Source organism: Muscardinus avellanarius (assembly GCF_963383645.1).
Source record: "Muscardinus avellanarius genome assembly, chromosome: 18".
Lineage (NCBI taxonomy): Eukaryota > Metazoa > Chordata > Mammalia > Rodentia > Gliridae > Muscardinus > Muscardinus avellanarius.
In genome coordinates, this window is record NC_137804.1 from 26240894 (window position 1) to 26264009 (window position 23116).

The 23116-nt window shown below is 41.8% G+C and overlaps 1 protein-coding gene across 3 annotated transcripts in view; it reads left to right on the plus strand.

The window, feature by feature from the left end:
• Positions 1–824: 824 nt before the first annotated feature.
• ERC2 (ELKS/RAB6-interacting/CAST family member 2) overlaps positions 825–23116 on the plus strand; it is a gene marked incomplete at both ends in the record, with an annotated part of 759201 nt that continues 736909 nt past the window's right edge. For all 3 annotated transcript variants that reach the window (XM_080715235.1, XM_080715236.1, XM_080715237.1), the window contains one exon: positions 825–1481. In XM_080715235.1, the coding sequence (XP_080571361.1) occupies positions 825–1481 (657 nt within the window). The remainder of the gene's footprint in view (positions 1482–23116) is intronic.

The following is a 23116-nucleotide window of genomic DNA, read 5'->3' on the forward strand; positions in this document are numbered from 1 at the left end:
TGGGCCTGGGGTGCACGCTAGGACCCGCACTTTCCCTGGACGCACTCAGGTACCTGGCTTCCTTGGTCCAGGCGTCCATGGGAGTCTCTGTGCCGTTGTGATCCAGTCGCTGGTGAGCACACAGAATTCTGACGTGGGTGCTGCTCGCTGCTTAAGATGAGGCTCTATGTCTGTTTTCAGTCTCGGATTATCTTGCTGCGGTGATTTCAGTCAGGGCTTGGGAGTGCAGTTCTCGGGAGTGCAGTTTGGGCGGGCAGGCAGCCCGCGCCGGCACCCCGCCGGCGGGGGTCCCGATTGTATCTGCAGTAGGTCTGGTGCCCAATCTTTGTTCTTCTTCTTCGAGTTCAAAGTTTCCGCCGAGGTACCTGGATCTGTTTTGGTTCCTGGGATGTATTTATTTTGTTGATTAAGACACTGCTATCTAAGTAGTTGAACTTTGTTTCAGCTACTGAGAAGTGCTGTGTCCCTCAGTCACCATTTTTCTGTGTGGGAAATTTATAAAAAAAATTATATGAGTAACGTTTGGAGTTTTTTTTTTTAAATAAACCTGGGTATGACTATTGATCTGTCATTTCTCATTATCATCACTTATCCATCCTTATATTTTAAAATATAATGCAATTACAGTCAGAATTCTAAAGAAGTTTGTGTTTTAATTATTCTTTTTTTTTGTTCATTTTGCAGAAATTTGATTGGATTCATTTTCTAGTATAGACTGTGACGAGAATGCGGTAAAAACCCTGGTCAACAGTGGGAATACTGGCTTAAACCCCAACTTAGGACAACACTTCTTCTCTTCGGTAGCACCTCAAAATAGAAGCAAGATGTACGGAAGCGCAAGAACGGTCACCAATCTGGAAGGCAGCCCTTCCAGGTCACCTCGTTTGCCGCGGTCTCCTCGTTTGGGCCACCGAAGAACGAGTAGTGGGGGCGGGGGAGGAGCAGGCAAGACTCTCTCCATGGAGAACATCCAGTCCCTCAACGCAGCCTATGCTACATCTGGACCCATGTACCTGAGTGATCATGAAGGGGTGGCCTCAACCACCTACCCAAAGGGCACCATGACTCTGGGCAGGGCCACTAATCGAGCCGTATATGGTGGTCGAGTCACGGCCATGGGAAGTAGTCCCAATATCGCCTCTGCTGGACTTTCCCATACAGATGTCCTTTCATACACAGAGCAACACGGTGGCCTGAGCAGCTCCCCACATCACCACCACCATCAGGTCCCCTCCATGTTGAGGCAGGTAAGAGACAGCACAATGTTAGATCTTCAAGCCCAGCTCAAGGAACTCCAGAGAGAGAACGACCTGCTCCGGAAAGAGCTGGACATCAAGGACAGCAAGCTGGGCTCCTCCATGAACAGCATCAAGACTTTCTGGAGTCCCGAGCTGAAGAAGGAGAGAGTGTTGAGGAAGGAAGAGGCAGCCCGGATGTCCGTCCTCAAGGAGCAGATGAGGGTTTCGCACGAAGAAAACCAGGTAGGTTACGACTGCCCTCAGTGGTTTTCAGCCTCGGCTTCTCCTGCCATAGGTGATCCCGGGACCTGCACAGAAGAGCGCTCGGCACCATGGAGTAGGCTATAGCTTAACGAGCGTTTGCCTTGGATGCTACGGGAAGCAGAGGGAGTGTGAGGTTCTAGCTGGTGGTTTCCGTATTCTGCAGTAACCTTTTCCCATAGCTGCGGAAGTGGGGGAGGATCACTTCTCATTGCTTACTTTTTTTTTGCTTGGTTAATTCTGTTTTCTTTTTCAGCAGTTGCAACAGCAGTTCAGACAGACCTTCCTCTGAATAGAAGAGGAAAACGTTAATCTCTGCAGGAATAAACACTTTAACCGCAACCTTTAGAGAGCCACATGTGACTGATACATTGATTTTTGCTGTTGTCTGTGGATCACCAGCAGCGTTATTTCCTCCTGGAACGAGCCGACTGTGTTCTCTAATTAGTAAACTAGACAGTATAAAATGGGGTTAGTTGATTGGAACGGGTTCAATGCCATGTAAGAGAAACATAGTACATTTTATCCAGTTCTTCTTGCCGTTACCTATTCAATATTCATTATACCTGTGGGCAAGGTACTTTCTTACTCCTCTTTGATCCATCTCCCATGTCTTAGCAAGTGTGGTTAGATTCATTTCCCAAAGCCTACAGGCAGTTCCGCCATTCCCCACCCTAAAGCCCCTAGTGATTACTCCTGTCTCCAGAATGGAGTCTACCTCCCGACTCAGTCTGCAGCACCTTATTCCAGAAGGCAACTTTCCAGCCTTATCTTGTACCACCTCCTTCCACATTCTATATGATCTTCCACTTGGTAATTTCTGCTCACATCTCAGGGTTTCCACCGCCAGACCTCTTCTCTTGCTTTTCCTTCCCACTGGTGGCCTCCTAAGCACCCTGGCTTCCTGCCATTCCTCTTTCAGTCCCAGCCTGTCTCCATTTCCATATCCCATCTATTGTACGAGGCCCATTTTTATACTTCCATTTTAATAAAGGCTTGGGGTTTAGACGCGCCTGGGTTTGCACCTTAGCTTTGTCTCTTACTGGTGGGCTAAGGGCTAAGAAGTGGGGTAGAGGATGCTATGCCATTCCCCTCAAGGATTCCCAGATGTACTTAACTTCTGTACAGATGCAGGGCAACTCTAAGCTGGCTGCTTCTCTGACAGCTGGTGAAGCGCTTCACTGTTCTTGCGGTCACCTGCTGACCCTCCTATCTGTTTCCTTGGTGACCACTCCATCGGAGCCCAGCCCTGTGCAGCATTGTGACCTGCATGGAAATCTACTCTCCTCCTCTGTGTGTGGAAAGCAATCACCTTATCACTTTGATTATCTGATGGAGCCATTGCTGGTTCTCAGATGTGGAAATGTGATTTTTTTTTTCTGAGTTGGAACAGAAAGCTTTGTTCTTCACTCCTAAATCAAATTAATGCTTTTTACTATCATTTCTGCTGTTTATGACTTGGCTGGTTCATGAACTCCTTGTGAACCTGTTACTATGATGCACATTTCCACTCTCTTCTGCACTGCTTTTTTCTTTAGTTATTTTTTTTGAAAATGGTTAAAGCATTTAGGAATGATGCAGATAGTAACAAAATGTTTGAGATCTATTATGTAGACTATCATTCCCAAATGACTTTGGTCTCATGCTTCTATTATTACATTTATTTTTTTAACACCGGCATCCTCCAATAATGTATGTATATTTGTGTATAAATTACATGATGTACTATAGTCCCAATATATTATGTCTTCTATGACATTTACAAAGAAGTAAATATGAATTAAATAAAAGCAATTCATTGAAGTAAATTTTAATGACATACAAATACTTTTGTTGATTTTAGTAAAACCATTTTAAATCACCTGTCCGTTTCATGAGGGTTCATATGGTTTAAATGAGGTAATATGCACAATTCCACTTGGGTATCTCATGTCGCCATAAGCTGGAAGTGAATGGATGCTGAGGGTGCTCCCATGATCTCCTCCGGCTGCGGCTCCTATGATCACAGGATGCTTTGGGAATTGTGGGTGATGTGAGACTGTGACAGATGACCCACTGAAAGCCTCAGGGCTAATCCGCATATTAAGTATGAGTAAATGTAATCATTTTTTCCTCTTAGGTTAAATGATATAAAAAGAAGAGGTAGCTTAGAGAATTTAGAGTCAATTGACTTGTAAGATACTATGGTATTACAAAGGAAAGAGTAAAAACTTGGTAAAAACAAGGTGCTTTTTTATAGTACAGGATTGAACCCGAAACAGGGTCTCACTGAGTTACGGAGGGCCTCAGCTAAGTAGCTGAGTCTGGCTGCAAACCTGTGATCTCCTATCTCAGCCTCCCAAGTACTGGGATTACAAGCGTGCACCACCACACCCAGATAACAAGGTACTTTTGTTTTTTATTTATTTTATTGGTGCACTATAGTTTCACATCCTAATGTGAATCATGTTGACAGTGGCATACATTCACACAGTACTTGGTGCCGCCCCATCTCCCATCTCCCGCTTCCTATTTCTTTCCTCCTTTCCAATACTGAGTGTCCAGGTTGACAATGTTATATTCACATGCTTACACATAGTCGGGTATAACTTTTCCATTAATAAATCCCAGCCTTCTAACTGCCCTACCCTTCCTTCCTGGCTCGGCTGAGGTTTATCCTCCATTCCTTAAATAACAAGGTACTTTTTTGAACATGGAACATGGAAGAAGCCTTTCCACCCCCCCCCCAACCTTGTGATGATGTTAGGATCCCTTTTTGAGTCTCGGTTGCTCAGGACAGGGAGGGCTGCAGTAGCCAGCAAGTCTGAAGGCTCAGGTGCTTACACACTAGAGCTTTGCTTCTTATTTGCTGCAGTATGAAGCAGGTCAGGCCGCTCTCCAGGGCAGTGAAGCAGGATCCAGGATGTCTGCATTCTGGATTCTTGACTCCAAGGGCCGCCACACCAGGGGAACAGAGCCCAGTGGTGGTGCCCTGGCTCTTCCATTCTCTGGCCTGGAAAAGAGACAGTGGAAGGGAGTGGAAAGTATACTTTTCTCCTCCTTCTAGGAAAGAGAGGACAGACAGACAGGGGAACACGATTTTTTGTTTCTCAGAAAAGTGGAGCTAGGCTGGGTGGGGTGACACATGCTTGTAATCTTAGTGCTTGGAAGCCTGAGACAGGAGGATGGCAGGTTTGAGGTCAGCCTCAGTAACTTAGCAAGGCCCTCTGCAACTTAGTGAGACCCTGCTTCAAAGTAAAATCAGAAATGAAGCTGAGGTGTAGCTCACAGGTAGAGTTTCCCTGGGTTCCATCTACAGTACCCCCAAGACAGTGAAGCTAGATGGGTTAAAGTCTGGAGAATGATCGAGACTCCTGCCCTGGTTGTGGGTTCTAGTATTGCTGCCACTTTCACCCGTAGAAATCCGTTAAGGGCTTATAACTTTGTATGTATCTGAGGTAGGTACTAGACTCTCATTTTATAAATAAAAAATAAATATATAGAGAATAAACAATGTGCCGATCTTTTCACAGTTAGTAAATAGCAGAGCTGGTTTTAAGGATTTGGTCTATTTTATGCCAAAGCTCAAGAACTTAACTTTGTGGTTACTGTCTCCTCGGAGAATCACTGAACTGTGAGTAGAATCTTAGTGTGATAGGAAGATCATACTTCATATGTGTTAGATTAAAAGTGTGTCTGCTGACTAGATTTTTTATTTTGGTGTGTGTGTGTGTGTGTGTGTGTGTGTGTGTGTGTGTGTGTGTGTGAAAGAGAGAGACAGAGACAGGGAATTGAACTCAGGGGCATTCTAATTCTGAGTTACATTCCCTGCCTTACTTTATTTTATACTTAGAAATAAAATCTTGCCAAATTGTTGAAGGTCTTGCTAAGTTACTGAGGCTGGCCTCAGACCTGCCATCCTCCTGTCTCAGCCTCCTGAGTACTGGGATTACACATGGGTGTTACCGGCGGGTTCAGTCCTGTGGGGGGCAAGTCCACTAGCGGTCGGGGGCCTCAGAAAGATGGGTCAAAAGGCAGGCGGCGTTCTGCAGATCCTTATCTGCAGCGGTTCTTTTCCCCTCTATGAATTCCTTAAGTTTTTAGTTACGACGCTTTGAAAAAGGAACCTGGAGTGGACAAAGGCTTCTTGAGCCAATGACACTTTATTATGAAAACCCCAAGAAATTTATACACTTCACCAATAAAGTTAAGAGAAACGGGGGCGGTCTTTTAGCTGGCTGTTGGCCCTCGAAGAATTAACTTCTGTTTCTCTCCAAGGTCTTGCAGATAAGCAGCTCCAGGTGGCAGCCTCCCAGGATAGTCAAGGCTTGGGAGCTTCTCAGGGAAATCTTCTTTAACTTTTCCTGGAACTTTCCATCTTTTGGGCTCAGTTCATATAGCGAGTGCGGGGAGATGTGGTGATTCATTGTTGGCATCTTTTTAAATCTGAAAGCTTAAGCATACTCACAACACAGTTTGGCAGATAGAATATCACAAACAACACCACAAGGTTCTTTGTTCTAATTGTCAGATGTATTTCCTTAACTGCTGAGCACTCTTCTTTAAACAACAAGCCTATTAAAAGAATCCACTTCCCTGTCACAAACTCTCTGCAACCTGCTTCTAACTTTCTAATTCCTTTCTTTCCCAGTTGGGACTTTCTTATGATAAGCTCTTCTTCATGCAAAAATACTTTTCTTACTCTTACGGTATTTCTTTTCCTTCATACATATATATTTAGAATGTCTGTCCTTTATTTTGTAATATTCATTTTTAACTATGCGGCCAGTTTTTTCTATCTCCTGGAGTGCTTACACTGAGGTAAAAGTTAACAGTCTTTTTCTTTGGGTCTATTGTATTCGGGCAGCTAAGTTGTTTCTTTAAGGTTACACACAAGGTTTCTCTCTGTCTTTAGGCAGGATTTCAAGGGTGAATAATTATTTTGAACTGAGCTACTTTTGCTGGAGTGATAGATAGTGATGAAGGTCGGAGGCCATTTGTGATTGCTGCAGCTGGGGTGCTTATCACAGTACCTGAATTCTGGCCAGTTTATTGTTGAGCAGAGCCAAGGACGTTTAGACAAATTATTAGAAAATTTATCTCCACAGACTCAGTTTCTTTTTATAGTCCTAATTTCACATCACTGGAGCAATTCGTGTAGAAAGTTAAAAGAAATAATAGTGAAGGGTATCTAAAAGTGGGGGGTACTTTGGCCAGAGACGATACCTCCTTCTCGGGGCGTTTTTTGCCGATTTTTACTATGTGGAGTGGGGGTTCTCAACACATAGATGCCGAGGCAGCAGGATGTCTTGGCACATGGGCATCACTACAGCTGGCTGCATGACTAGTTTTGATGTGATGATTAAGATTGTGATTTAGAGCTGGGTACAGTGAGGCCAAGATTGGAGGATTGCAATACTGAGCCACGCCTGAACAACAAATTGAGGCCTTGTCTCAAAGAGAAAAAAAGGAATGAATGAAAAGGTAGTGATTTATTTAATTAGAAATTTATTTTTAATTAAGAACTTATTTTCCCTGGAAATGGATTTTAGACTACTTAGGATTTCCACCTGTGTTAGTCAGCTTTCTGTCAGTATAATGAAATATCTGAGATAGTTAACTTACGAAGAGAAAAGGTCTCCACTCGTGTTTTTGGAGGTTTCAGTCCAAGCTTTTGTTGGCCCCATCTCTTTGGGCCTCTGGGGAGCACGAGGAGCAAGGTGTTCACTCCATGGACAGAGAGCGATGGAGAGAGACGGGAAGAGGCCAGGGATCCACAGCCTCCTTCATGACCCAGGGCCTCTCATGAGGCTCCACCTCCTAACAGTCCCACCACCTCCTACTACCCACTGTGGGACCAGGTCTTTAACGTGTGGGCATTTGAGGGACACTTATTCCACCACCATTTGCTATTATATACTATACATTCTTTTCAGAGGGGAAAAAAAACCCCTTTTTTTTTATGGGAAAGGAAAAGAGTTAAAGGGACATTTGAATGTAGTTTCTTATGCACAAAAAAACCCAGAGATTACATCTACAAATGTAATTCTTCCGGGCATACTTAGATAATTAGAATTTCACTAACCTAAATTCAAATGATCTAAACCAATTTGAAGTATAATATGTGAGGAGGGATGGGAAGCAGGCCCATTATAGGAGGGAATCAAGGAAATTCAAATGCTCTTATGTATGAAATTCATAGTTCCTGTAAATTTATTGCTAACCAGCACAGACATTTCCCCAAATATGCAGTGCTTAGAGCGCTTTCACTCATCAGTTTCTGTGTAGTGGATTTTGAAGTCTTCATGTGTCTGTCTAAAGGAGCTGGATCCAGCTCTAGCTCTCAGGGAGCAGCTGAAGTTCCTCCCTATGTCACTGGAAGTGTGGGGCCACCTGGAGCCTTGGGGCCAATGGATGGGTGGCCCTGGCCCCATATCGTTGTGCAGAGGTTGATGCTCAGGTTCCTGGACGTCTGTTCCACCCCTTCCCTGCTTTCCCACCCCTCCGGTTCCCTCCAAGGCTCTATTGCTCAGTCACGCATGTCTATGGGGGGCAAATACACTGGTCATTGCTAAGACTCACTGTCCTGACACGTGGGATCATTTGTATAGAGTGTGTGTGTGGATGCAGAGTTGTCTTTATGTTGCCACTTCTGATCTAAGATGTACTTTTTTGAACTGAAGGAGACCATGGCACAGCCTTGTGACAGCTTATTCTTTGCAATGGGATGAACCCATAGTCCAAGTCCCCAATGTCAAGCCATGAGGAAAAATGTTCTGCTGCCACTCAAGGCAGCCCCCCTTTTTTCCTTTTACTTGTGATGGCTTATGATATTGGGAAAAGTTTAGCAGGTGTGTGTATGTGTGTGGTGTGTGTGCCTGTGTATGTATATATGTATATGTCTAGATACAACCACAAGGAAGTAAAATGACCCAATTTCCTTTCCTTTCTCCTCCCCTCCCACCTCCCCTTCTTCTTCCCCTCCCCTCCCCTCCTCCTCCTCCTCCTCCTCCTCCTCCTCCTCCTCTTCTTCTTCTTCTTCTTCTTCTTCTTCTTCTTCTTCTCCTTCTCCTCCTCCTCCTCCTCCTCCTCCTCCTCCTCCTCCTCCTCCTCCTCCTTCTTCTTTCTCTCTCTCTCTCTCTCTCTCTCTCTCTCTCTCTCTCTCTCTCCCTCTCTCATGCTGGGGATTGAACAACCCAAGGGCATTCTACCTCTGAGCTACATTCCCAGCCCTATTTTATATTTCTGTTTTTTAAAAAAAGGTCTCACTAATTGTGGAGGACCTCACTAAGTTTCTGGGGAGGCTGGCTACAAACCTGTGATCCTCCAATCTCAGCCTCCCAAGTACTGGGATTACAAGTGTGTGCCACCATGCCCAGCTACCCCTCAGCATTATTTTATTTTTTACTTGGAAACAGGGTCTTGCTAAGTTGCTGAGAACTTTGCTAAGTTGCCAAGGCTGGCTTTGGACCTGTGATCCTCCTATCTCAAACTCCCAAGTACTGCAATTTTCTCTAAAAGGATTTAGATGTATTTCTTCTTTATAGGTCCATTATTTTTTGCCAGTTGTAATGGAGATCAGAGAGAGAAAAACGGTAGAGAATAAATTTTCAGAAATCTCATAAGGAGAGCCAGGTGTGGTGGTGCACGCTCGTGATCCCAGTACTTGGGAGGCCAAGACAGGAAGATCACAGGTTTGAGGCCAACCTCAGCTACTTAATGAGGCCCTACACAACCTAATGAGAGCCTTATTCAAATTAAAGAATAAAAAATAGGGCTGGGGGTATAGCTCAGAAGGAGAATGCCCCTGGGTTTAATCCCCAATAACCCCCTCCAAAAGAAAGTTCATAAGGAGCTGGGTACAGAAGTGTGCACTTCTGCACACCAAGTTACTGTAGTCCCAGTAACTTGAGAGGCTGAAGTGGGAGGATCAGTTGAACACATGGATTTGAGACAGGCTTGGGCAATATAGTGAGGCATCCATCTCAATAAATAAAAAACAAACAAACAAGAAAATGAACAAACAGAAAGTTCATCAGGATTTATATCTTGAAATTTGATGCATAAAAGTCATTAACTTTTTGTATTTCTGGCCATTTTGTGCAACCATTAACTTCATATTTTTAATGGAATTTTTCCAAATTAGGTATGCATAAAGCAATTTTTAGACATTTCCCTAGGTTGTGCATGGCTAGCCAAGGCTCTGCATGAATAAAAATAGCATCACACACTAGGAGGTTGTGCTAGATTTAATATTTACCCATCTTGTGCAGAAGTGGGACAAGGTCGTCGTGAAATGTAACCCAAGAAGTGTAAGTAAACCTGTCTGGGGAATGTTAACAGCTTTTAAGCCATAGTTATGTGACAATTTCTATTTTTGGCTTAACACAATAGGAACGAATCCACTTTAAATCAATATTAATATAAGTGTTTGATCCAGTTTCAACATACAATGCATAAGTTTGCATTTTGAGTCTGAAACTTGAAAAGGTTGAGAGGGATCACATTTCTGTGTTTATTTAATTATTATTATTGTTAGTTCTTTTATAGGTATAACTGCAGAGCCAGTTCAGCAGGGGCCATTCAGCTTTCTTTAAAAATACTCATTTTACTGTCAGTATTTGATAGATACAATGAGTAGTATCAGTAGATAGTGACTGGCAGGATTTATTTTATCTTGTTGAGAGGTGGTAAGGTAACTGTATCATGATAAGCCGTGTGCTGGAGATATGCAGCTGTAGTCACTTTGTGGAATTAAGGGCTGAGCCTAGGAATGCCGAGTCCCAGGAGGTTTATGGATCAGATGAAGATGTTGCTGTGGTTTGGGTGTGGCTCAAAACTTGGTCCCCAGAGTAACTGTGTTGAAGTGATGGGATACCTAAGACATAAGTAAGTCGTGGGGGCTCTGCCCTCATGAATAGAAAAATATTTTCCTCAAGAACTAGGCAGGTCTCTTGAGACTTCATTAGGTCTCACAAGAGAGAATTGGATCTGGAGGGACAGAATTAGCTACTGAGAGAGCAGGTTGTTGTAAAGCAGGTTACCCCTTGTGTTTCAGTCTTTTCTGCATGCACCCACTCTTCTTCTTACACATGCTTCCGCCATGTGATACCTTCTGCAGTGAGGCTTCACTGGGAGTCCAGAAGATACCGGCACCATGCTCTTGGATCTTTGAAACTGTGAGCTTTAAAAATAAAATCCCTTCTTCCTTCCTTCCTTCCTTCCTTCCTTCCTTCCTTCCTTCCTTCCTTCCTTCCTTCTTTTCTTTCCTTTTCCTTTCCTTTCCTTTCTATTCTTTTCTTTCTTTTTTTTTTCTTTCTGCAGCACTGGGGATTGAATCCAGGGGCTTTCTACCTCCAAGCTACATACCCAGCCCTATTTTAAATTTTTTTATTTTGAAACAAGGTCTAAGTTGTGGAGGGCCTCACTAAGTAGTTGAAGCTGGCCATGCATCTGTGATCTTCCTGTCTCAGCCTTCCAAGTACTGGGATTACAAGAGTGTACCACCACGCCTGGCTGAGATTTTCTTTATAACATATTCAGTCTCCAGTATTTTGTAATAGCAATAGAAAATAGGCTAAGACAGATGTACTCACTCCTCAGGCTCATCACTATACTTTCTTTCAGGCTCCTTTTTTTCCCTCTACTTCTTTAATCTAAGAAACCATGGAACCTTCAAAACCAGTATATCCAAAATGTGTCCAGGGAAATGACATTTTCCAAAGGGGATTTTTCTGGTCAAATAAGTTTAAGACACAAGTACTGGAGATGTCTCTCCTAGGAATTCATCATGCATATGTGCCAGGTTGAGTTGCATATGTTCCAACACAACAGAAAAAGATGTGGTGGATTTCTGATTCCCAGTATCTCAGAAAAGGATCTTATTTGAAGATATATTTGTTACAGAGGTAATCGAGTTAAAACAACATGTTTAGTATAGGCCCTAATCCAATCTGATGGCTGTCCTTATAGAAGGGGAGGAATTGGACAGCAATCAGTTAGGCACAGACAGAAGATGATGTGAAGACCCCGAGAGAAGGCGACTTTGTGGTATAAGCAAAGGAGAGAAACCTGGGACGGATCCTTTCCTCCCAACTCTCAAAGGTTCCAACTGTGCTGACACTTTGGGTTTAGATTTCTAGTTTCTCAAATTGTCAGACAATAAAAGTCTGTTGTTTAAACCACCCAGTTGTGGTGCTTTGTTATGGCAGCCCTAACAAACCATACAACACATCACTACGTGAAATGTTAAAACTCCTGAAGGCAAATGGTATTCATTAAATTTGCATAATCCAGAAATTCCCCAATCTTGCTTAACTATGAGACTTTATCTTAAATGAAGAGCCTATGTATTAGAGAGCTATTGGGGCAGTAATGCTGTGTATTAAACCATCCCCAAACCTACTGGCTTGAGAAGACAAGCATTTGCCTCTCCTTTATATATCATCAGGATGTCTGAAACTTAGTTGGACTTTGGGTAGCAGGCTCTAGGCTGCAAGTTGTATTTGGGCATGTTCCACTGTCTCCATGTTGTTCTTAGAACAGAGGCTCTTCAGAACATCTCATGGTAGACCACAGATATTGTTTTAATTACCCTTTTGTTGCTGTGACCAAAATATCTGACAAGGACAATGTAGCAAAGGAAAGGTTTATTTGGCTTGTGATTTCAGAGGTTCAGTCCATGGTCAGCTGGCTCCAAGGCAGGAATGTTGTAGCATCAGGGTGTGGTCAAGAAATCCTGCTCAGTTCATGGTAGTTAGAAGCAGAGAGAGAGAGAGAGAGAGAGAGAGAGAGAGAGAGAGAGAGAGAGAGAGAGATATCAGTGATCAGAGTGAGGATATAGTCCTCACACCCCCAGTGATCCACCTCCTCCTCACCCCAGCTCTGAACCTTGCTCCATTGCCAACACATTTTTTTTTGTACTGAGGATTAAACCCAGAGGCATTCTACCTCTGAGCTCTTCTTACTTTTTTTTGGAATAGGGTCTTGCTAGGTTGCTGAGAGTCTCACTAAGGTGCTGAGGCTGGTCTTGAACTTTAATCTTCCTATCTCAGGCTCCTAATACTGGGATGACAGGTGTGTGCCACCATGCCCGGACCCCAAAACATGTTTAAAGTCTCTGCTTGCATCATGATCACTAACCTTTCTTTTGCTAAATCATGTCATGTGGCCAAGCCCAAAGTCTCAGTGGTGTGGAGAAAATCTACTCCCTGCGAAGGCAATTAGGGAGTAGAGTGTGTATGTGTGTGTGTGTGTGTGTGTGTGTGTGTGTGTGTGTGTGTGCGTGTGTGTGCACGCGTGCGCACACATATGTACATACATACCTATACACAATCCCATCTGGTACAAGCTATACGTGTATTAGAACAAAGGCTTTGCAGCCCACTTTGGAAAGGCTGTCCTGCTTCGAGAGCATTCTGGAAGTGAGGCATTAAAGCAGACCTGTGAGAGCAGATGAGACTCTGACTGTCAGTGTCCTCCAGTGCTGGCCCTTGCAGAATGTCCCCATGGTGCCTGATTAATGGCCCAGTTTCCAGTTCTTTAAGTATCTGGCCAACCAAAGCCAAGTGGAGGGATTCTAGAAGAATCTGGATTTTTTTTTTTCCTGATAAAAGGAATAAGTGCCACCAGCACCATTCCTCCCTGCTCCTTCCCATCTCAAGTGTCGATGTGATTCCTGGAGCTGTGTCAGCCATCTTGTCACCATGAAGGAAAGGCCAAGACATGCACAGAAACATATGTCCTGCCATCTTTGAGCAGTTGCACCAGCCCCAGCAATGGCCCTCCTCCAGACTCCTGGTCATGTGAGACGCCCTCGCTGTTGAAGGCACTGTTGCTTCGACGTTCTATTCAGTCATATGGCACAACTCTTAAGTGTTTTTGTCTTAGCTCTGCGTGGAAGTGTGTGTTTGTGTGCATTTTCCCCAGTGTTACATAGGCACATGGATATAGAACTGGATAATACAGAAGTAGTTTAGCAACACAACTTGGAATGCCCATTCTTAGATGAAACATTCATCTTCAGACTGGGTGTGGTGCTGAGCACCTAGCATCCCAGTACTTGGAAGGCTGAGGCAGGAGGATTGTAGGCTTTCAGCCAGACTCAGCAACTTCGTGGGGCCCTGTTTTAAAATAAAAAGTGAAATAGGGCTGGGGGTATAGCTCAGAGACAGAATGACTACCCCTGAGTTCAACCCCCAGTATCACTTACACACAAAAAAGTTTATCTTTTTCATTTGGAGACAGCCTTTCTTAGCACTACCTTTCCAAAGCTGGAGAAACTTTGATCCAGACCTAGACAATTACTAACAAGACAGAGCTAAAATTTTAAATGCCTTTCATTGATAGGTGAGGACTTTTTTGGTCTGAAGATAGATGAAATGGTGTTGAGCTAATAATCGGTTTCTTTGTGTACTAGAATGCGGGGTGGGGTGGCATTTGACGTGAAGTATACATCTTTGCCACAGATCTCAGCTGGTTTTTTCTCTGTAATCTTTGGCAGTCAGCCCTAGGATCAGCCATATGCACCACATGAATATCTTTACAGATTTGGATTCCCAAGTTTTCTTCTGGAATGCTTGGCTTATGGCTTATGGGAGGAAACATTCTTGTATGTTGGACCTCAAGAGATTGAAATGATTTTCTCTCTGAATCGCTTGATGTGGGTGATGGGATCATAACAGTGCATAGGTAACCAAAGAAAAAAACCATCTGTCCTGTTTCAATGAATAGATAAATTTTGGCTTGTGCCAAAGACCCTTATTAAAACCAAGCTTGGAGAGAAAAAGGCAGGAGATGTGGTCACCTTCCAAACATTCACTGCTTAATAAAATTCCCTGCAGACTGCATTCTCGCTAAGTATGCCCGTGTGGACAGGAGGAAGGCGGCAGGGTGGTTGTATCAGCCAGCACCCGCAGCTGGGGTGGGTTCTCTTCTGGCCAGAGTGCAAGTTCTGTTGCTATAATTAGTTGCAGGTGGAGTGCTGATGTTATTGTTTTGGAGTCCATCGACATCTGTGTGCAAATTCTCCTCCACCCAGCCTCAGTTGGCATTTGAACTCAATAAGTGTTTTGGCTTTGCAGGAATATAGAAAATTATAAATCTGTTTCACAGGCACACACACACACACACACACACACAGATAAAGAATATAGAAAATTATAAATCTGTTTCACAGGCACACACACACACACACCCCACAGATAAAGCTTCTTTAAAGGTCAGGTTCTGAAAGCTGCAGGGAGCATTTTCAAAAGTTTGGGGAGTTGATTTTTAGGCAGTGTGGGTGTTCAGCCTAGAGTGGGGCAGCCTGACAAACAGGATTCTGGTGTGTTGTGTGCAAGTCTTTCTCTTTCTAGGTGAAGCCAGCCTTTGACTGTATCTTGGAAGAAACCTGTGACCATTGTGTTGTTCGATAGGAAGTGTCTCGGAGGGGGATAAAGACTGAGGCAGCTACAGCCCATCTTAAAAACAATGTTGTTTTTGAACTGTGCGCTGGGGCTACAGATACATGGATCAGGTTAACTTGGAGGTTCTCAATGGGGACTATTTTGCTCCTCTCCCCCCACCAGGCACATTTGGAAATATTTGGAGACACTTTGGGCTAACAGTTTCTGGGAGGAGGAAAGTTTGCTGCTGGCAATTAATAAGATCCAGGGATGCTGGTAAAACCCCCACAGGGCATAGGGCAGCCCCCCTTTCCTGTATTATCGGCCCAGAATGTCAGTGCAGATAAAGTTGAGACACTCTGAGTTAACCAGATAATTTATTTGTCCTCTGTCATTGTGTGTGTGTGTGTGTGTGTGTGTGTGTGTGTGTGTGTGTTACAGAGGATTGAACCCAGAGACATTCTATCTCTGAGCTACACCTCCAGACCAGTTTTCATTTCTTATTTGGAAACAGGGTCTTGCTTGGTTGCAGAGAGCCTCACTAAGTTCCTGAGGCTGGCTTTGAACCTGTGATCCTACTTTCTCAATCTCCCGAGGACTAGGATTGTGTGTGCTACCTCACTAGGCTCTGACAGCATCCTTAAGATATACAGATATAAAAAAGGATGGATAGCATAAACGAAGGGAGCTACTGGTAGGAAATAGAAGAAGCAGGGTCACCTGGAGGTGGCTTGTGGATTCTTGTCCAGCAAATAGCAGAGAACACCTAGGGACACTCTTGCCCTGGAAACCCGTCCTGAAGGTTGGGAGGAGGCAACTCCAGGACCATCCCAAACTAAATCTACAGGTGACAGGAATGAGAGAGAGAGAGAGTGTGTCTCAGGATGCTGACCCAGGGCCTGGCACATCCTTTTAGGTGGTTGTAACTGAGACATTCCCTGTGTCAACAAGAGCATAGCATCAGGGACGGGGTAGCGCTTTATTTTGGGTTATTGAACATCACTGAGAATGGTTTCATCCATCCAGTTAAAACTCTTTCTGGCTTCGCCTCTGTCTTCAGGAACTTGAGGGCATCATGGCTGCTTCCTGGTCCAGGAGTCCTTCAGCTGGCACCTCCCAGCTTCCTCTGTAGTTGGTTTCTGACTTTACCAGAGTGATCATACCTGTTTAAGTTTGTCTTTTAGTTCTCCATCTTGTGTCTTAAAGTCAGTCTTCTCTTGGATTCCAGCCTTCCTGATTTCTACTTCTAGCAATTTCCACCGTGTGAAATATTTTTATTTGTTTGTTTGTTCTCTTTGAGAATCCAGACCATTCATTTACTAATTCATCCAGCCATCTATTGTTTAAGAGAGAATGTGTTTTCAAGTAGCAGAAAAAAAGAAGGGAGGATTTACTGGGAACCTAAAAGGATTTTCCCCAGACTCTGAGGGTGGGTAAGGAAGCCAGGTGTCATGAGGGGTTGGAATCAGGGGTTAGCTGGAAGATTATATACAAAACAGACAAGGTCCCTCTCTGTCTCTGTCTCTTTCTTTCACCTCTCTATTTTTATTTTTGTGGTACTGGGGATTGCACTCAGAGGCATTCTACCTCTGAGCTATACCCACAGCCCTATTTAAAATATTTTAAATTTTGAAACAGGATCTCACCAGGTGGATAAGAATTTAGCTAAGTTTCTGAGACTGCTCTCGAACCTGAGATTCTCCTGCTTTAGCCTCCCAAGTACTGGGATCACGGGCATGCACCATCACGTCCGGCCTCTGTCTTTTTATCAGTTTTTATATTCCTCTTTGTGAAAAAGTGACCTCTCAAGAAAGCCATATGTGTCCACTCCATGCAAGTGCTCATCAGGAACTGCCCAGAGTTTCTCTGTTGCAGTTTCAAATTCAAACAACAACAACAACAACAACAACAACAACAACAACAACAATCTGACTAGCCCCACTTGAATTCAGTCTATCCTATCTCCAATCAGTTGTGGCCAAGAGAGTGAGTCATGAAACCCACGGCCAGGAAAGGGGCATGATGGGTAGATTCTCTAACAAGAGAACATGTGGGTAAGATGCTGAGGAGAAATTGACAGCCGTTGTTGGGAAACATGCTCATGTAACACAGAACTGGAAGCTTTCCCATTTCAGTTGCTAGGAAGACCAAGATCCCTCAAGTAAGACTTTTTCAGTTTGGCAGTTTAATTCTGTGTCCTCTACAACTATTTCAACAGCAGCTTTAGTTGCTCCTTGGAATTTTTTGACCTTCACACCCTTCTTGTCAATCCCCACCTCTGATGGTGCCCACTGGAGAAATTCCAAAAGTTGTATTGACTGGCACCTCGATCGATTCCTGCTATTTCATCTTTGCAGACCGACATGACTTCTTTAAATAATGTCAGCTTACATCCCTTATGGAATTAAAAAAAAAATCTCTCCTTTCTGTAAATTCTCTTGATTTCAATGGAAAATTGGGTCTCCAAAGTGTATGGGATTTGGGTGCTAGATAGGATCTGCAAACTTTTGGAACTAGGTATGCTAAAATGTGATGTCTTCTATTTTAGGGTATAACAGCTTGAGTTCTAAAATCTATTGGCTCTTCAGTACATATTATCTGAAAAGGAATGGGAAGAAATTAAAATTCACTGATTTGTTCCTTGGGAAAAATTTCTGATATATTCATATGAAATAACATAAAAATTCACAAGAAATCCTGAGACCAGTAGAAATAAGTAAGTGTATGGGGTGGACAGTGCTCACAATGACTAGATTTAGAAATTGTTCACATTTAGAAATATGGCACATATTAAATAAAATATGCTTTATAAAACATTTTAAGCTGTATTTGTGACTTTTAACTTTTGGAAGCCATATATATTTTTAAGAGGGCAGTGAAAAGTGTTATAATTTTCCCTAGAAAAATGTATATGCTCTTCTAGACATGGTGGCACATGCCTGTATTCCTAGTACTTGGGAAGCTAAGACAGAAGGATTGCAGGTTTGAGGCCAAGCCTTGCAATTTAGCAAGACCCTCAGCTATTTAGCAAGACTCTGTGCAAAATTTAAAAAGGAAATAAGAAGAGATAGTGGTGTAGTTCAAAAGAAGAATGCCCCTCAGTTCAATACCCAGTACCAAAAAAAAAAAAGTACATGACCTGAATTTTACACATTTTACTTTCTCAGCCCTACTCTAAACTCCAAGGGCATCTAGTGATATTGTGGTCAAGAACCTCTGTGTGTATTCATATACACATATAGTCATCTAATATTAAATATTTAATATATATAGCCATTTAATGTATGCATATATATACATATAGCCATTTAACATTGAATATTGCACACGTATCAGAACTAATTCTTAGTACTGACTGAAATGAATGAGCGTTTGATAATGTGAGACATGTTTCCATGTCACTGCTATTCGACTTATACCAAGAAGTAGGGAACACGTGCCAGGATTTTGTTGGTTGGTGAGGTAGAGACTAATTGATGGACGGCAGTGCAGTCACTGAATGCATCCAGATAGAATACAATGAGGTGCTAGTTTTGAGTCCGCCTTCAGGAATAAGATAACTTAGAAAGTTTTCATGGTGTTGGATATCATGATAATAAAGTGCATATTTATGTATTTTCATGAAGGACTTTTATTTCATTATGCTCGTTTGTGGGTGTCAACGTTCCCAATTCCCCTCAGACAATTCTATTTTATGTTTTTGTAATGGCCAGTCAAATCTAATACTACAAATTCTTTTAGGCTCCAGGCATTTGTGATAGGACATTGAACATATGTTTTTGGTGAATTATAAAGTAAGGATTAATTGGGTACCTACTCTGTTTCCAGTTACATGTTGAGGGCTCTAAAGAAGTATAAGAAGAAGCTGGGCATGGTGGCGCATGCTTGTAATCCCAGCGTTTGGGAGGCTGAGACCGGGGGATCGCGGTTCGTGGACAGCCTCAGCTACTCAGTGAGGCCCTCCGCAACTCAGTGAGACTGGGTTTCAAAATAAAGAATAAAAAATAGGGCAGGGAGTGTATCTCAGAGGTCGGATGCCCCTGGGTTCGATCCCCAGACCCACAAAAAAAAAAAAAAAAGAAAAACAAGAGTTATAAGAAGCCCTTCTATCTCCTTACTATCTTATGAAAACCAATAGAGACCTCTTTTCCTTTCCTTTTCTCTCTCTATTTCTCCTTGTTCTTCCCATCTTTTCCTACCAGGGGCAATCTTTCTCTGAGCTACACCCCCAGCCCTTTTTAAATTTTGAAACAGGGTTTCCTTAAATTGCTGAGGGCCTTGCTAAGTTGTTGAGGCTGGCCTTGAACTTGTGATCCTCTTGTCTCAGTCTCTCTAGTGCTGGGATAATAGTTGTGTGCCACTATACCTGGTACCCTTTTCTTTTCCTTACATAGACTATAATAAGGAACTCAGCAGTGACATACCTTCTTTTTCATGGGAAATTGACTGCTATGGGATTTTCCAGAGCCTGCAGTTTGGTCTAGGGAAGAAACCTTCTTGCCTAACCCATGTACCTTTCTAGAAGAGTGATTGCTGTTGATGTGACTTTTCACTTTTTTTTAAATTTAAAATTTTATTTAATTTATTTTTAATTTTTTATTGGTGCATTGTATTTATACATCATAATGGGGTAAAAACTTGTGTAGACATAAATGCACAAATCACCCAGCCAGCCCCCACCAAGTCCCCACTGCACTACCTCCCCATCACTCCCTCCCGTGCTTGGCTGAGTGGTTTACTACAATTAGAATAAGTACATTGTGTGTTTTAAAGTTTCCTTTTCCCCCTCCCATCCCTACAGTTAGATTACCTTATTTGCTCCTCTATAGGATCTCCTTTTTAACCTGGAATTCCTTCTATGACCCATTTCTCTTTAGCTTTCACATATTAGGGAAAGCATACGATTTCTAACTTTTTGTGACTAATTTCACTTAGCATAATGTCCTCCAGTTCCAACCATTTCCCTGTAAATGATGTAATTGTGTTCTTCTTTTTGGCTGAGTAAAATTCCATTGTGTACATATCCCAGAGTTTTGTAATCCATTCATTCTGTTGATGGACATCTTGGCTGGTTCCATAGTTTGGCTATGGTGAATTGTGCAGCTATGAACATAGATACACATGCATTAGTTTGGTAGTTTGGTTTACTTTCTTTTGGGTAGATACCCAGAAGTGGTATTGCTGGATCAAATTGTAAATTAGTTCCCATTCTTCTGAGAATTCTCCATACTGTTTTTCAAAGTGGTTGCACTAATTTGCAGTCCACCAAAAATGTTTGAGAGTTCCTACTTCTCCACATCCTCGCCAGCATTTGTTGTTGTTTGTGTTTTGAATGATGGCCATTCTAGTTGGGGTAAACTGAAATCTCAGGGTAGTTTTTATTTGCATCTCTCTGATTTCCAATGATGCTGAGCATTTTTTTCATGTATTTATTAGCATTTGAATTTCTTCTTTCGTGTCTATTTAATTCGCTTGCCCATTTTTGTATTAGATTTTTTTTTTGTCTTGAGTTTTGTGAGTTCTCTGTATATTCTAAATATTAGTCCTCTATCAGAGGAATAGGTGGCAAAAATCTTATTCCATTCTATTGGCTCTTGGTTGAGGTTCTTGACAGTTTCCTTTGCTGAACAGAAACTCTTCAGTTTCATGCAATCCCACGTATTGATTTGCCTTTTAATTTGTTGTGCCTTTGGGGTCTTGTTGAGAAAGTGTTTATCTGTGCCTATGTGTTGCAGTGTTGGACCTATGCCCTCTTCAAGGAGCCTCAAGGTCTCCGGTCTACTTTCCAAGTCTTTGATCCATCTTGAATTGACTCTTGTGCAGGGTGAGAAAGTGGGATTACTTTCCAATTTTCTGCATATGGTTAACCAGTTTTGCCAACACTTTTTCCAGTGTATGTTTTTGGCCCCTTTGTCAAAAATCAATTGGCTGTAAACGTGTGGACTTGTTTCTGGGTCTTCTATTCTGCTCCATTGGTCTATGTATCTGTTTTTGTGTCAGTATCATGCTGTTTTTTTATTACAATGTCTTTGTAGTATAGTTTATAGTCAGGTATTGTGATTCCTCCTGCATGGTTTTTGTTGCTGAGAACAACTTTGGCTATTCTGGGCTTTTTGTTGTTCCAAATAAATTTAAGGACAGATTTTCCTATGTCTGTGAGGAATATTCTTGACAATTTAATGAGCATTGAGTTGAATCTGTAGATCACTTTTGGAAGAATGGCCATTTTAATGATATTTATTCTGCCTATTCATGAACATGGCAAAGGTTTCCATCTTCTAAGATCTTCAATTTCTTTTTTCAATGTTTTATAGTTTTTTTGTAGAGATATTTTACCTCCTTGGTTAAGTTTGTTCCTAAGAATTTTATTTTATTTTATTTTGTGAAATCCTGAATGAAAGTGTTTTCTGAGTTTCTTTTTCAGTGAATTTATGGTTGGTGTACAGAAAAGCTTCTGATTTTTTTAAGATTGACTTTGTATTCAGGCACTTTGCTGAATTTGTTGATCAGTTCTATAAGCCTTTTGGTTGAGTTTGTTGGGTTTTCTAAATATACTATCATGTCATCTGCAAATAGTGAAAGTTTCCGTTCTTCTTTCCCTATTTGTACTCTTTTGATTTCCTTTTCGTGCCTTATTGCTAAGGCTAGAGTCTCAAGTACTATATTGAAGAGAAGTGGTAATAATGGACATCCTTGACTTGTTCCTGTTTTTAGAGGGAATTCCCAAAGTTTTTCCACTTTTTTAATGTTGGCAGTGGGCTTATTGTATATTGCTTTTATGATGTTGAGATATGTTCCTTCTATTCCAATTCTCTGCAGTGCTTTTATCATAAATGAATGTTGGATTTTATTAAATGCTTTTTCAGCATCTATTGAAATGATCATGTGATTTTTGTCTTTGATTCTATTTATATGATGAATTACATGGATTGATTTTCATATGTTGAACCAGCCTTGTGTCCGTGGGATGAACCCTCCCTGGTTATGATGTATGATTTTCTTTATGTGGTTTTGAATGCATGTTGCTAGTATTTTGTTTAGCAGTTTTGCATCCAAATTCATCAAAGATACAGGCCTGTAGTTCTCCTTCCTTGTACTGTCTTTATTTGGTTTTGGTATTAATGTGATGTTGGCTTCATAGAATGTATTTGGGAGAGTCCTGTTTTTTTTTCTATTTCATGAAATAGATTGAGGAGTATTGGTATTAGCTCTTCTATAAAGGTTTTATAGAATTCACTTGGGAAACCATCTAGTCCTGGGCTTCTCTTTGATGGTAAGCTCTTTATTGCTGTTTCAATCTCTTTGATTGTTATGGTTGCTTTAAGTGTTCTATATCTTTTTGACTCAGTTTAGGAAGGTTGTGTTTATCTAGAAAGTTGTCTGTTTCCTTGAGATATTCCATTTTGTTGGAGTATAGTTTTTCAAAGTAGTTTCTGATAATCCTCAGGATTTCTACACTGTCAGTAGTAATGTCTCCTTTTTCATCTCTTATCTTTTTTTTGTTTGTTTGTTTATTAGTTAAGTTGGTTAGTGATTTATCTATCTTGTTATTTTTTTTAAAAAACCAGCTTTTGGCTTTGTTGATTTTCTGTATTGTTTTTTTATTCTCTACTTTGTTAACTTCTGCTCTGATTTTAATAATTTCCTGTCCTCTACTAGCTTTGGGGTTAGATTGTTCCTGTTTTTCAAGGATTTGAGGTGTGTCATTAGGTTATTTATTTGGTGATTTTCTGTTTTTTTTTTTTTTATGTGAGCACTCAGTGCTATAAATTTTCCTCTTAACACTGCCTTCAAAGTGTCCCAGAGGTTTTGATATGTTGTATCTCTATTTTTGTTTGTTTCTAGAAATTTCTTGATTTCACCTCTTACATCTTCTATGACCCATTCTTCATTCAGAAGTGTGGTGTTCAGTCTCCACATGTTTATGCTGTTTCTCTGGGTCTTCTTATACTTGATTTCTAGTTTCATGTCATTTTGGTGTGAAAAGACACAGGGAGGTATGTTACATTCTCTGAATTTGCTAGTGATCATTTTGTGGCCCAGGATATGATCTACTTTGGAGAAGGTTCCATGAGCAGCTGAGAAAAATGTGAACTCCACTGTAGTTGGATGAAATATTCTATATATGTCCAACAAGTCCATTTGATTAATGGTGTTCTTTAGTTCTGAGGCATCTTTACTGACCTTTTGTTTAGAAGATTGGTCTAATGGTGTGGGAGGGGTGTTGAAGTCTCTCAGTATTATTGTATT